The sequence below is a fragment of the Haliotis rubra genome, unplaced genomic scaffold (genome assembly GCF_003918875.1).
Source record: "Haliotis rubra isolate DU_JTF1 unplaced genomic scaffold, ASM391887v1 Scf730, whole genome shotgun sequence".
In the NCBI taxonomy this organism is placed as follows: Eukaryota; Metazoa; Mollusca; class Gastropoda; order Lepetellida; family Haliotidae; genus Haliotis; species Haliotis rubra.
Window position 1 is genome coordinate 359,316 of NW_025767447.1, and position 16,502 is coordinate 375,817.

The 16,502-nt window shown below is 46.6% G+C and overlaps 1 protein-coding gene across 1 annotated transcript in view; it reads left to right on the forward strand.

The window, feature by feature from the left end:
* The window catches only part of LOC124259648 (tectonin beta-propeller repeat-containing protein 1-like), a 47,435-nt gene extending 31,134 nt beyond the window's left edge, over positions 1-16,301 (forward strand). Inside the window, 6 exon segments of the mRNA XM_046693822.1 lie at positions 6,307-6,481; positions 6,641-6,776; positions 7,224-7,322; positions 14,431-14,537; positions 15,032-15,151; positions 15,561-16,301. Coding sequence (XP_046549778.1) covers positions 6,307-6,481; positions 6,641-6,776; positions 7,224-7,322; positions 14,431-14,537; positions 15,032-15,151; positions 15,561-15,644 — 721 coding nt within the window. The 3' untranslated portion in view covers positions 15,645-16,301.
* The last annotated feature ends 201 nt before the right edge of the window (positions 16,302-16,502 follow it).

Here is a 16,502-nt window from a genome sequence, read left to right on the forward strand (position 1 = left end):
CGTCTTTCCACGGCTGGGAGGAGTCGTTCTAGGTCTCGTTCACTTTCCCGAGCCGGCTCACCCCGCCGAGCCGGCTCACCCTGCCGAACCAGCTCACCCTGCCGAACCGACTCACATGGCCGAGCCGGCTCACACAGCCGAGCCGGCTCACATAGCCGAACCGGCTCACCCTACCGAACCGGCTCACACGGCCGAGCCGGCTCACACAGCCGAGCTGGCTCACCAGGCCGAACCGGCTCACACGGCCGAGCAGGCTCACCAGAACATCCTCGAATGAGTTCAGTTGATCGAACTGATTCACGTAGTCGAATGGGTTCCTCTGGCCGTACTGTTTCACGTACTCAAATAGGTTCACCAGGACGAACCGGTTCACATTCCCGACTCAACTCACTTCAACAGGTGCTTCCGCTTTCGACTCACCACAGCGTTTTGATTCCCCGTGAGTCGCTCAGTCTCACCTAGTCGAAGTGGTTCGCCATTTCCATCCGGGTTCACCTAACCGCTTGGTGTCTTTCGCCAGAGGGATAATAGAAGTCGGTCTCATTCACCTCAGGGGAATCAGAATATCCCCTCTAGCCAGCCTAGTGCTAGTAACGTCTTACGGTCAGTGCCTTTACATGATAGTACACATCAGCAACGCCGTTCTGTACGGGTGGTTTCACCTGCTAGGCAGCGTTACGCTTCAGTGGATCAGCGTTCACCTTCACGCCTTTCCACTTCTATTTTGCCCCGGTCACAGATTATTGCTGAGTCTTGGAATCCTGCTATTGATTCCTCTCCAGCCGGATTTAGATACCATGCTTTGTGCCGTTACGCGGCTTGGAATCAGTGTCACTCGGCCCTCACATGTTCAACAATCGTCTGGCGTGCACTTAGCAATAATCGCTCTGGGGATTTGAGGGATCGGACTAGATCTCAGACTACTTTCCCTTCACCTGGGCAGTCAGACATCTCCACTCCTGATGGCAGTTTTGATGTTGTTGAACCGGCTCACATGCTAGCCTGGATAGTTGAAAAACTTCAGCTACCTCTTAGTAAATCTCCAGATGATTTGGCCACGTCTTATGCCATGACTAATAGAGATGTTGCCAGTATCACACTTCCTTTGCGTCCATGTCTTCAACAATTGCCTTCTTCTCTTGACGCGGCTTTCAACAAACTTAGAAGGACGAAGGATGGTTTGTCTGCTCCAAGGTTCCGACCATCCACGGCACATACTCATGGTGTGAAACTTTGGTCAGCGGCACCTTCAGTCGATGATGACATTTCCATGGTCTGTGGCAAGCGTTCCATTTCGCCGTATTTGGTGGAAGACAGGGAATTGGCTCACTTAGATACTATGGTTCGCCATGCTATCCCTGCCATTAGCTGCATTATTTCAGCTGTTGACGCTGTGGCGGAGGCGGTCAATCATGCATATACGGACCAGGACGCATACATCAGGGGTAGTATGACTCTGATTTTAGACCAATTCCAGGTGGTCTTCGAGCAATTGTCTCATTTTTTTGGCTATTTACTTGCAATACGGCGACGGGATCCGTTGAGTTTCTCCTCATGGGAAGATAGATTCAAGGCTGAATTATTTCGTCAACCATGGTCGGGGGATACGGTGTTCAGTGGGGCTATTGCTGAAATCGCATCCAAGGTGGACATCTTAACCAATTTCAAGTATCTGTTGATCTCTTGGAATTGCAAAAAAATTCAGCTCCAAGATTCTATATGGCATCGCCGAACCGCACAATTTACCCCTTCCAACTCAGACCTCCGGGAGTGTATGAAAGGCACGGCGCCTTCTCAAGCACGTGGCAGAGGCAGGAGGCCATTTCGTGGTTCCGCATCACGTCGCCCCTATCGACCCGACACTGGAACTGGACATAGACAATCCAAACAGTGACTCACGGAAGTCAGAGCTCGGATTGGTTCTGCCGGACCCGGTGGTTCCGGTGTTCGATTCCCCTGTAGGAGGGAGGTTAGGTCTGTTTGCTCCCAACTGGGAGTTTCTGGGAGATCCATTTGTCACAATGACTCTCATTCACGGCTATCGACTGCCTGTGGTCGGGGATCCACCCCCTCACCATTCAACCCTTGCAGCAAATATATCCTCTGGATCGGGCTGCAGTCCTTTCGACTACAATCCAAACTCTACTGGAGAAACATGCGATAGAACACCTAGATCAGGTGTGCATAACTCCAGGATTTTACTCCCCGATTTTTCTGGTGCCAAAGAAAAACTCCAGCAAGTTGCGTCTCATCTTCAATATGAAGACATTCAACGCTCGATTCCTGCAACAACCACCTCATTTTGCGCATGGTATCGGTCAGTCTTCTCCGCTCAATTCTGAAGAAAGGGGATTTCCTCATATCCCTCGATCTTCAAGACGCATACCTGCACATTCCGATTCACCCAGATCATCGGAAATATCTAAGGTTCACCTTCGGGGCCATCACTTCCAATGGAACGCCCTTCCATTTGGAATCTCTACGCCCCGTGGCTTTTACTCGGGTGACCAAACCCATCAGCAGTTTCCTACATTCTCGGGAGTGACCTTCGAAAGCTATATCGACGATTGTATTCAGGCACAACAGGATCCAAACGTTCTTCAAATCCATCGGGAGTTCACCATCAGGCTGCTCAAACAGTTAGGGTGGCTCCTCAATCACGGTGAAGTCGGAGTTAACACCGACTCGCAGACTTCAGTTCATAGGAGCAATCTTCGACACAGAACAAGCCAAGTTGTTTGTTCCCCAGGACAGGTGGACCAAAATTCAGCGCCTGGTTCCGCTTAGCCTTGGATCACCCCAGAACTCTACCCCAGTGGCAGGAGTTGCTACGCCTTAACGCCAGCTCAGGCTCTGACTTACAGAGGTCAACTGCAGCTTCAGCCCACTTCAGTTATTTCTGCGCCCTCATCTTCAAACCAACAACCCTCAGGTGTTGATTCGGTTACCCAGGGAACTACGCCCAATTCTGCGTTGGTGGCTCAGCGTACAGAATGTTTGCGCGGCGTCTCTTTGGTGCCCTTCAGTCCAACCCATCAGTTGTTTGTGGGCCTCTCTAGAAGGTTGGGGGCCATTTCCTTCAGCATCAAGTGGCAGGGCAGTGGTCGTCCGAAGACAAGTCACTCCACATAAACATTCTGGAGTTCAAGGCAGTATTACTGGCGATTCAGCACTGGGCAGCTCTTCTCAAGATGTCTCACCTGCTGATACAGTCCGACAACTCGACGGTAGTGTGGTACATCAATCATCTAGGGTCGACGGGTTCAGCAGCACTCCTACAGTGGATGTTTCGTTTCTATCTTCTGATAGATTCTCTCAACATCGTCACAAGAGCCAGGCACATTCCCGGAACAAAAAACGTGATTGCTGACGCTGTGTCTCGTTCCAGTCGCCCGTCGCCCACAGAGTGGCAACTCCTGCCCAAGATTTTTCGGACGATAATTTACCCGATCTCGACCGAGTGTCGACCTGTTTGCCACTCGGTTCAACTCCCAACTGCCGAGATTCGTATCTCCAATTCCAGATCCACTAGCTTGGGATCACGACGCCCTGGCCATTCCCTGGGACGGTCTCAACGCTTATGCGTTTCCACCTCCGGCTCTACTTCACAAGGTCATTCAGAAAATTCTGTTAACCAACAAAGTACAACTACTTTTGGTAGCCATTGTGGCCAGCGAAGTTGGTTCGCCGGCCTAAAAAAGTCTAGTCAGTCGAAGCAGCATTCCTCTTCCCGCATGGGACGACCTACTAGTTCATCCGCGACTCGGGCGTGTATCACGAGTCACCACAGACGCTCAATCTTCACGTGATGGCACATTTGCAGAAATCACTAATAGCCAAAGGTTATTCTCACAGAGTGGCCTCAGCTATCACTGCAGCTCATCGTGACGTCTACCCGTTCTTTGTATGACGATAAGTGGAAGAAATTTGAATGTTATTGTCGGGTCAGAGGGATCGCCCCTACTACTACCGCTTAGCCCCAGGTTGTTGGCGGAATATTTACAACATTTTGCGGGCTACAAGGAAACTCAATGGTTCCACTTTAGCCACCTACTTAGAGGCTCTTAATTCGGTCCTAGCCACGAGTTCTGCAATACGAAGGTTTCGACGGTACCGAACTGCAGTACTTACTTCGCTCTTTAAGCTAGCCGACCAATCCAGGAAATTTTCGGCCCACCAGCTTGGGACTTATCCGTGGTCCTGCGCCACTTAGTGTCCGAGCATTATGAACCCTTACAGGACAAGGAGTTTAAACAAGTTTCATTCAAGACCTTTTTCTTATTGCCTTGGCCACAGCGCACGTGATATCAGAACTGCATGCTCTAGATGTCAACCGTGTCCGTTTTGAACAGAGTAGACATGGCAAGGTATTTTTGGGATTGCGCTGGGATTTTGTTGCAAAAAAACAGTTGCCGGGTCAACCTGATCGTCTTTTTACAATCCCGCCTTTGTCTACCATATTGGGTCCAGCAGATGTCGAAGATCTGTCTCTTTGTCCAGTCAGAGCACTTCGCATTTACCTTAAAGCATCGCAAGAGCTACCGCCGTGGGCGTAAGAGACTATTTATACCCTTGTCTACGGCTTCCAAGGCAGAAGTTTCTCGCGACAACACTCTCATATTGGCTACGAGCTACAATACTACGAGCTACAATACTACGAGCCTACACTTTTGCCGGTTTGCCACCACCTACGGCAGTCAACCCTCATGAAACCAGGGCTTTGGCTTCTACTATGGCGTTGCATAGCAACTGCTCGTTAACTGCCATAATGGAGGGGTGTTTTTGGCGATATGACACGGTATTTTCGTCTCATTACCTCAGAGATGTGTCGGTGGCGGATATTCAAGGCCTTCATCAGTTTGGACCACTCGCCCTTGCCCAGCAGTTATCAGCGCACAACATCGCAGATAATGAACTTCCCTTGTGCTCGATGCTATATGGATCCCACTGTGCAGTTGATCCCGAAGTCGTGATCGCTTCTGCTTGTGTACAATCTGAATAAATCTGAAAAACTTTTTCTGATTTACGCCTTTATTTCTTCGGATTTAGATTTCTCCTCTCATTTGTTTGAGAATACAGAGAGTCGCCACCTCACTTACTGTCCTCTGCTCCACGGAGTAATTAAGTCAGTGAAGTGAGTCCTTCCCCGGCGTTACACTTCAGTAGCGCTCATGCTCCTAAGTGCCTATACACATCTATGTGATCTTACTGTGGTAAGTAGTGGAAGTCATAAGATGATGTTGTGGTACTGAACGCTAAAATTGTGAGTTTTACCGATTCAATTTCTCTTTCACCCTCCTCGGACGGTGTCTGTGGGGGTTGTTTCAAGCAGGGCTGGCCCGATACTAGTCGTTAGACTTTTATTACGGGGGTACCTTGGAAATCGTGGCGATGCGACTGATTACACTCGTTAAGCTACGTCCTTTCACTTAGTGAAGGTAGTGACTGAACACCACATTGCTCGGGAATCTCGGTCCCTGGGAGCAATTGTGCTTAGTAAGTCAATGGGTTCAACCTAACCCTCGCACGTAGTAACTTGGTAGTTATTGCCCTACCTTGTAGTTGCTTCCTACGGTTGTTTGGGCGTAACACTTAGCTGTTATCGCTTGAATTCCGGGTACTCTATGACCCACCTTCCTACCGTGGGATAAGTGCAAGTTGTGAGATAGGATAAGTTTAAAAATTTGAAAATTTTAACTATAAATTGTATATTTATATACTTATCCTATCTCACGCGATAAAGTCCCTCCCTACCTCCCCACTACATAGATTACCACCGTTCCGGTTTTGTCCTTTTATGGCTCCAAGATCGAGAATGAGTATGTGAGGTGATCACGTGGGTGAGGACTGCGCATGCCTCGTGCTGTCATGGACTAGTGAGCACGACTGAGACAGGAAGGCATGCACAGCACGGGGAGAGGGGCAAGGTAGGTCTTGAGCAAAGTTTTAATTCGTTTCCACTCATGGTCGAATGAAGAGAGAGAGGTGCAAGTCGTGAGATAGGATAAGTATATAAATATACAATTTATAGTTAAAATTTTCAAATTTAACTGTAATGCTGTTCAAAGCATGGTGTGGGGATTCAAGGTTAGAGTAGTTTCCCAGCAGCTAATGATCATAAGCCCGGGGTTGGAGGGGTAATTCTTGTTAATTGCATGTCAGGTTGTGGATCATTGATTGTTGGACCAGGCTACGTACAGGCTGCCATGATATAGCTGGAATGTTGCTGAGTATGCCATGTATGACAAACAGCTGAACTGTTCACAGCAGCTGAAGCCGAGCTTATCCCTGTTGTTTTGATGGCAGGAAATGTAAGCTAGAGACAGCTGGGCCATGGCTGCCATGTGACTCAGTGCCGCTGATGGACGTGTCTGTCCAGGTGGACCCAGTGACCTCATCCAGTGAACCTGTGGTTCTGTGGGCAGTTGGCACCAATGGAAATGTGTTGTCCAGGCTAGGGGTTACTATGGAAAATCCTCAGGTATGTAAGTTTTTTTAAGAATGGCTTGATGCATATTCTTTATTCCTACTGTGGCAGCAGTATCTGTTCAAAAGTACACCTATCCTAATGGTTTGAAGACATTACGTCATGTCAAAGACCTGTGTTTCATTCCCCACATGTTGTTCCTCTGGTGTTCAGGGAGACAGCTGGATCCACATAGCCACTGACCAGCCGTTTGAAGCCGTGTCTGTGGGAGGAACATACAGGGTGTGGGCCCTCGCAAGGGACGGATCAGCTTGGTACAGACCAGGGGTCACACAGTACAACATATCAGGTAGGTACTCAAGATTTCTACCTCCAAATAAATTGTCACGCCAAAGACCCGGGTTCGATTCCCCACATAGATATAATATGTGAAGCCCATTTCCGGTGTCCCTTGCCATGACATAGTAATTCTGGATAAAAAGGTGTCATGAATTTCTTTACTAGTACTGTGACACGTGATGATCTGGGTTAAGTGGTCTAATATGCTTGTCGTAAGAGGTGACTAATGGGATCGGGTGGTCAGTCTCGATGACTTGGTTGACACATGTCATCATATCCCAATTGCATAGATTGATGCTCATGACGTTGATCACTGGATTGTCTGGTCCAAACTCGATTATTTACAGACCGCTGAGTGCAGCGTAAACTAAACTGTAAATGTATATGTTAATCTGCTCACATTACCGTTTTCAACTATCTATCTGCTATCCATTGCTAAGTTTTCCCCTTGCTTCAGGCACCTGCTGGCTGCAAGTGGTGCCCCCTCCCCCTACTGGCTGTCTGCTGAGACACATCTCTGTGGGTGCAACTGCTGTCTGGGCTGTAGACACACAAGGTACGAGGTTTGAGAACACTCAGATATGTTTCTACAGTCATGAAACTGGCAGAATGTTTCTGATGATGTCAAGTCTTGCTTTTCCAGAATTGTGTTAAACATCAGTATCATTCTAGTTTTCATAACAAAAGTGAAACAAATAGCTTCTGCATTTGACAATTAAGAACTCTTAGTTTCATCTCGGACTTCAGCATACTGGCAGAACTAAAGCACTGACAATCATCTTGTTTTGAATAATGGATAATGTAGTCCTGTTGTCAGTAAGGTTTCACTTGATGGCAACAAAATATATCATTAACTGTATTAAAAACTGTTTCACGAACATATTTCTTCTGAATATGGGGGAAAGACAAATGACTTTTGAGAATAGTTTTCTATTGACATCAAAAGTAAGGAGGGACTAGCTACTTCATATTTCTCACCAAATATAGCCAGAAACATGGGCCACACAACTCAGGTCGGGATACAGTGGGGGCTGTACAGAATGGATAAAGGAATCTGCTTCTGACTTTTCAAAGATACTGTTTTGATGTGCATGTCTAAATCATATGGTGGGCACCAGAAAACTGTCCTGCTTTGTTTGGCCTACATTTATTATTTTTCCTTATCCTGACTCATGCTCTTTTGCTTGTCTTCTTCTTCTTGCGAACATAGTGGAACACTTGTATCTCCCTAATTGAAGCTCCCTTCAATGTAAAATCACTAATTAGTACTCACCAAGAGTTGCTTCCCTTTCCGAAATGCGCGGGAAAGGAGGCGCCACCTCTTCCCACATGCTTCACTCTCTCCTTCTTCGCCCAGTGAGCAGGATGTGAGAGCGCCTGTGTCTCCCTACACACTATATCCTTTGATTATTCTTATTTAGTTACCTCTTTTAGTCACCTATAGAGGTTTAGCTAGTATCCTTCAACATTATGTATTGATATTATTCGTATTTCTGCTGTTTATTCATGGGACGCCGTGATTGTTCAGTAGTTTACGGTGATGAAAATCTGTACTGTTTGCAGGTTACGTTTTTCTGCTGCTGATCCGCATTTAATATGCCCTAGCTGTACTGCACCATGTTCATTTTCTTCACGTTGCAGTTACTGTAATAATTTGTCTAATTCTGCTTTTAACAAATATTTACTTTGCGTTTTGAGACGCGCAGCAGATAGGTCACGTAAGCAGAGTCTAGCCATGGCTGATACATCTGAACCCCTCGCCAGTCAACTGCTGTCGGACGACCCCCTCCCGTCTGGTGTTCCGCTAGAGTTACCCTCGGAGGAGAGGCGTGGGACGCAGTCCGCCGTCTCCAAGAAGCGTCCTGCATCCCCAGACATCCCGTCATCGCAGCCGAAGACTAAGAGGGCTTCTACTTCAACTCAACGCAGACTCCGCACCCCCAGAGCAGCGTCTACCTCCAAGGGGAAATCGACGAAGTCTACAAGGACTTTCTCAGCTGAGATTGTTCCCGCCAAGAGAACTGGGCCTGTATGATGATCAGCCGATCATCATACCTGATGTGCATCACAAGAAACAACCGTGTCGGCAACAGTGACGCCAGCGCAGATCTACACGCAGCCTGATGTACCAACGCTGATGTCTGACGATCTTCCTGAGAGTCCCTGGCCGCTACCAACGCAGATAGGGCAGCAACTACATCTTCGCAGACCCGCCCCAGACGCACCTGGTTCTTCAGATTATGAAGATGATGGAAGACCGCCACGGACTGGAGAGACAACCAGCCCAGAGCCTGAGCCTTTGCGAAGGCTCCAACGACGCCACCCCAGAGGGACCCCCGTCAATGTAGCAGCTGCTACCAAGTCATCGCTGAGGAACCCACCTGCGCGAAGGACGTCACAGCCCATCTCTGCGAAGGACCCAGATGTTCAGCTTTAGCGAAGGCCTTCGCGAAGGACACCTAGATCGTCACCTACCTCGGACTCCGATGATCAACGCTCACGAAGAGGTTCGCGAAGGAAGATCCTCTCATCCCCGGACTCTGACTCTGACCCCCAGCCTTCGAGAAGGCCTCGCGAAGGTCAAGTCGTCACTCCCCAGGACCGGACTCAGATGAAGCTTCGCGAAGGTCTTCGTGAAGGGCACCAGTTACAGGCTCCAAGTCATCTTCGTCTAGAAGGTCATCGAGGGATTCCCCAAGAGCTTCGCGAAGCTATCATCGTTCACCACATAGATCTCCTCACAGGTCACCACATCGTTCACCTCACAAGTCTTCACGGAAGTCCCCAGACAGGTCTCCGTTGACTTCACCCTGCAGAGCTGTACTAGTATACAGGACTCCACCTCAGTCGCCATCGGAAGAGCATCAACCTCTTATCAGCGATCCCGTTACAGAAGATGATGGAGGCATCATATTCTCCGACGCAGAAATACGCTACTGGATGGTTAACAACCTGGACTTATCTTCACCTTCCAAGAATGGTAACCCGGCCCACACCTATCTCATGAGGGAGGACGACGCAGACACGATCACCCTACCTCCGATCGATCCGATAGCAGCGGTCCCACAGAATCTGGACACAGCCTTCCATAAAGCCACTAAAGCCCAGGCGCCGCACTTACCACAGTTCAACGCCAAAAAGTTCTCAGCCCATAATATGGACCCATTTTTCAAGGCACAAGAAATCGACGATAACTTCAAAGTCATCAACAATGCCAAGACTAAGACGTACAAGATAGACGACCGCAAGCTGGTTCAGATCGAAACCATGACAAGAAGAATGTTCTTCGGCCTTAACAGATCAAGAACGATTAATGAAACTCTCATCACCAGATTTCGAGATTCTACATCAGAAGACGACAGAGTGATATACTCGGCCCTCCTTATGCAGAAGAAGGACCAGCAGTTTTTAACGGATCATCTTACATCAGTCTCCGCAGCGCTAACTCTGGCTCGTCGTCAAGGTCTCCTCGCTTCCCGCAGTTGGGGTGAACAGTTCACATCTTCACTCTACACAGCCCCGTGGTCTACGCTGTCAATCTTCGCTGGAGGAATAGATAAAGTCTCTAAAGAAGTCACCAAGGATTCAAGGGAAGTCCTTATGATAAAGTCGATGGACACGCTAGCTAGCGTCATCAGGCAGACATCACAGAGATATTCAGGAAGATCAAAGTTTACTGGCTCACAGAAAGCACGGGACAGGAAGATGGCCGGTTCAAGAGGAGGAAAAGATTCTTTTCGACGCCCATACGGCAACTACGGGAGGATCTGCAAGAGGCAGGGCACCCAGAGGCTCCCGCAACTATAAACGATGAAAGACGGGTTCAGAACGACTGGAGTCTTCCACCCCCAGCCGTTCCAGTACAACCATCACAAGTGGGTGGACGCCTTCAACTGCACTGGGAGAACTGGGGAATTCCACAGGATCCATATGTCTCCAACATCCTACAACACGGATATCGAATCCAACTACAGGCCACGCCTCCGCTTACAGTCAACCCTCACAAGTTCGACTTCCAGGCTCAACAACTACCAAAGTTACGAGAAGCTGTTTCATCTCTCCTAACCAAGGAGGCCATAGAAGTACTGGATCAAGTAAACATTGAACCAGGCTTCTACTCCCCAGTTTTCCTAGTGCCCAAGAAAAACTCCAAGGAAAAGTTCCGACTCATCTACAACATGAGCACGTTCAACAGAGATTATCTACGCAAACCGCCAACGTTTCGCATGATACATCTACCTCAACTAATGCACCTAGTTCGTCCCATGGACTACATGGCCAGTATAGATCTGCAAGATGCTTATCTACATATCCCGATTCATCCCGAATCCAGGAAATACCTATGGTTTACACTAGACGGGCTGCATTACCAATGGAAAGTACTGCCATTTGGAATATCATCGGCCCCCTGGTTATTCACAAGAGTAACGAAACCTATCGTCACTTACCTACATCGTCTAGGGCTACGCAGTGCGTTCTACCTCGACGACAGGATTCAAGTAGATCAAGATCCACAGCGTCTCAAACTACAGTTAAACTTCATCATCAAGCTACTAACACAGCTAGGATGGTTAGTAAATCTACTCAAGTCGGACCTAGAACCTACGCAAGATCTGCAATTTCTAGGCATTCGATTTATCATGACACAGAACCGTATCGTCGTACCAGAGGACCGATGGCTCAAGATCCAACAGACCATCCCACAAGCCTTACTCTCTCCGCTACCACTACGACAATGGCAGAGTCTGTTGGGTCTCCTCACGTCAGCCCAAGACATGACAGTCAGAGGCAGACTACAGCTACGTCCGTTACAGGTCCTCATCAACGCTCATCTCGACGACCTACAACCATTCAGTCTACCGAAGCACATCAGACCTCATCTACTATGGTGGACCAGGAGGTCGAATGTCTGCGAAGGCATCTATTTAACAGAGCCGGAATTCAAAACCCATCTCTATGTAGACGCGTCGCTCCAAGGTTGGGGAGCTCATCTCGCCGACCGGACGGCATCAGGGTTATGGAACCAGCAAGAGAGCAAGCTGCACATAAACATGCTAGAAATGAAAGCAGTAATCAACGCCCTACTACATTGGAGCACCATTCTACAGAATGCGCCATCTAATGATACACACCGACAACTCAACAGTGGTGTTTTATATAAACAAACAAGGCTCAACGAGATCATTTACCCTATTGACTCTATGCTTTCAACTGTTCGATCTAATCGACGATCTCAACATACATGTCAGAGCATGTGACATTCCTGGAGCCAAGAATGTACTAGCAGACGCACTCTCTCGGCCACATCTACCGTCACAGACAGAATGGATGCTCCATACAGAAATCTTTGCACAGATTATCAAGGAAATAGGAGCTCCGCTAGTAGACCTATTCGCCACTCGCTTCAACAATCAGCTAACAACATTTCAGATCACCAGTCCCGATCCACAAGCTGGGCAACGGACGCACTAAGCATATCCTGGGAAGGCCTCAACGCCAAGACACGTTTCGCCGCCAGCTTAATTCCAAAGGTGTTACAGAAAATCAGACAAACTCAGAGCCTCCAACTGATTTTGGTCGCGCCCTACTGGCCAGTGAGAACGTGGTTTCCCATTCTAATTCAAGAAATCGGACAACCAATACTACAACTACCAAAGCGCTCGAATCTACTAGTACATCCTCACAGCAAACAAGCGCACAGAAACCCAGAAGCATTCCAACTTCACGTATGGACTGTATTAAAGTGTGTCTAAACAAGAGAGGTTATTCAGCCAGAGCGGCGAAAGCAGTCACGCTTGCTTTACGATTAATTCTACGCCGCTAACTTGTATGACGACAAGTGGCACAGTTTTGAGACATACGCTGTTAAAAAAGGATTTACAGCTAGAAATGCTACACATCCACAAGTGGCTGACTACCTTTGTTACCTACGACAAACTAAACGTCTAAAAGGCTCGACATTGTCAACATATCTCGCAGCTCTAAGTTCAGTGATAACTATGAGAACGGGTGTCAAGTTAACTAAGACGCCCGAGTTACTGGCCTTGCTACGTTCATTCAGATTGGAGGATCAGAAACAGAGATTTCGCGCTCCAGCATGGGATCTAACTGTAGTGCTCCAACACCTCACAAGTGAGGCCTATGAACCACTGGAATCAACATCGTTTGAATTTCTGACACAGAAAACATTGTTCCTGTTATCCCTAGCAACGGCAGCCAGGATGTCAGAAATTCACGCTCTAGATTATGAGAGAACACGTTTCGATGACAATCAAAACATAGTGCATATGGGACTGCGATGGGACTTTATCGCCAAGAATCAATTGCCAGGTCAACCAGACAGATTATTCCATGTCCCTGCACTTTCTTCAATTCTCGGACCTCATGATATGCTTGACCTATCATTATGCCCAGTGAGAGCACTCAAAATCTATCTACAACGATCCAAAACGAGGCGACGACAACTCAAGCGGTTATTCATCCCTCTATCGACAGCGACTCAGACCGAAGTCTCTCGTACCACGATATCGATATGGATCAGAACTGTCATACTTCGTGCCTACAAGGCTGCAGGACTCGACCCTCCAAGAGCATCTAATCCCCATGAAATCAGAGCACTGGCTTCGACACTCGCTCTACACGGAAATTGCTCGTTGAATACCATTATGGAGGGCTGCTTTTGGAAATCCGACATGTTGTGTGCTAACCACTATCTGAGAGATATCACCACCAAGGACGTCTCAGGTATTCACCATTTCAGTCCCATGGTCCTCGCACAGCAGTTGACAGTCCCTCGTAGACGATGAGACATAGTCTCACGAGATTATTCTGTATATATCATACCAGTATTATCTAGCTTATAACTCTACGGAGTTTTGTGCTAATTATATACATATCTTAAGTCTACATTAGTCTTAAGCCCAGTACTGATGTTCCACTTTGGAGTCGCTTTTATACTATTATTATTATTATCATAGTATCTAAATATTGTAGTACCCCCATCTATGGCAGCTGGTAGAACTTATGTATTATAACAGCAGGAATTATCTTAATTACAGTGCCATTATGAAGTTCCCGTAGGGGGTTATTACATATATAAATCACTAATTATTTAAATCCAAAGTATTCTGTTTCCCACCTCCGTTTCCGTAGGATTCTACAAGCAAAAGAGCATGAGTCAGGATAAGGAAAAATATGTAATTTTCTGAATAAAGTTGATATTTTATACTTATCCTGACTCATGAGGTAAGCCCTCCCATCCTCCCCACATAACACTTTGGATTTCCCTGTAAATTCAAGTGTTGGGCTCGTTAAACAGGAGAGAGTGAAGCATGTGGGAAGAGGTGGCGCCTCCTTTCCCGCGCATTTCGGAAAAGGAAGCAACTCTTGGTGAGTACTAATTAGTGATTTTACATTGAAGGGAGCTTCAATTAGGGAGATACAAGTGTTCCACTATGTTCGCAAGAAGAAGAAGACAAGCAAAAGAGCATGAGTCAGGATAAGTATAAAATATCAATTTTATTCAGAAAATTACATAATCAGAATGAAAATTAGTTTCTAAAAACATTTTTTCCCTGACCCTTGCTATATGAGCTAGAGACTTTAAAATGCACTGGTACAGAAATATATAGGTAACGTGGTATCTGACTTGGCTTGTGTTTCAGGTAACTTGTGGTACCGGCATGAGATTACAGAAACATTCCCCGAGGGCACCAGATGGGGGCATGTGTGTAGGAGTGTCAAGTCCGTGTCCGCAGGACCTCAAGACCAGGTACAACACCTGCCTTCTTATGTTGCATCGATACAGCACCACAAAACACCATCATCAACACAATCAAGTTTGTTCGGCAGAAAATCAATGTGATAATCTACATGATGCAATACACGAAGCATCAAAATTGATGTCCAGTGCAGTTCTCTAATCTGACATGGACCACATGATCCTGTGTACGATTGCGTTCTGAGCATTCATTGTGGATGAGTACCGCCAGTTGGGCATGATAGCTACTCCTTTTCACAAAACCCTGGCTTCATCGCTGTTTGATAGTGATATGTATACACATGCATGTTATATAGTCCAAATTGTACTGGACTCTGCATTTAGATTTCTTTTGAACACAGAAACAGTTTTGTCACTTTTATTTATGGGCACCTTCAAAGCATAATACCTCATACACCATGTTTATGTTGGAGTGATCTGTGATCAGCATTGCCAGTTTCCTGAGACTACAGTGTCAGTCTGTTGATATCTGATGCCATGTGTAGGTGTGGATCGTTGCTGATAGTAACTTCATGAAGAACAAGCGAGGTCCTGGTGTGATATATCGACGTGTTGGTATCAGCGATGCCTGTCTGACTGGGACCAGCTGGGAGATAGTGATCGGGGGTATGTTTTTATATGTGTGTTGTGTCCGTGATGGATGTGCGCCCATATCTTATCTGTAAACACCACACAGCTTAGATGCCATCCTGTGAAGATTGCGTTTTAGTATTGGTCCCATCCGGGATTCGAACCCACACCCTCGCGAGCACACAAAGGCAGACGCCTAACCCGCTCAGCCACCACGGCTTCCACAAAAATAGAAATCGGACAACTGGTAGTCTGGACCATGGTCTTTATGTACCCCTGAATCTGAGAGTGTGGGTTCGAATCCCGGATGGGACTCAAACCAGCAAAAGTACTAGAATCTGTACTTTGCTGAGAAAGTGTACTCCCAAATATAACATGTGTAACAGACTACCTACTTGCTGATGTGAAGACTGGAACCATTGTAACTGTATTTCTTGTTTTCAGAGTGGCTGGGAGTATGTGTCAGTCCGAGGGCAGCTGGAGCCGGAGGAGGAACCAGCAGACCTTCCCATCAAGGAGCCCTTGTAAGACCTGATTACAGTGGCTGCTGCTCTGTGCAATACTAGGGAATGGCGTGGCTCAGTGTATGTCTTACCAGTATACTCATGGAAATAAGTTAGGGAACTAACACCATTCATGAATCATATTGTGTCTTGTTTAGTCAAACTGCTTCATATTTTAACTGTCTGCTCAGAAAAAAGAATATGTCCTGTGAAATGTTGTTTTAAGTTTGTACATAATCTGTATTCATCTCAGGGTTTATGCATCAAAAACATGTTTTACTCTATGACCTTATTTCTTTCCTTCAGTATATATATGGACCACTATAGCTGATCCTGTGTATTATGGGTACATATGTGCAAATACCATGGACCAAAATCATGAAGCAATCAAACTGCATCTTCTGAATGACAGTTTTTCAAAGATCTACAGTGAATTATGTTTGTAGTTGACACATTGTATAGTGAATTGATGGATACACTGAATGGGTTTGTGGTAACAGCCATTTGTGTATATTTTATCATCTAAAACTGATGGACACAGTTAACACACTTTAACAAACTCGTTGATATTCCCTTTATGGTCCTGTGTGTAATCTGTCAACAACAGTGGTTATGTTGATAGTGCACATTGTTGTTATTTATTGAGTCACATGACTTGATCAAAGATGTCTGTCAGTCAAAATGCATATAATGAACTATGGTTATAACAATCTGCAATCCATAGTTCATGAACTATGGTTATAACAATCTACAATTGATAGTTGATGAACTATGGTTATAACAATCTACAATCCATAGTTCATGAACTATGGTTATAACAATCTACAATTGATAGTTGATGAACTATGGTTATAACAATCTGCAATCCATAGTTCATGAACTA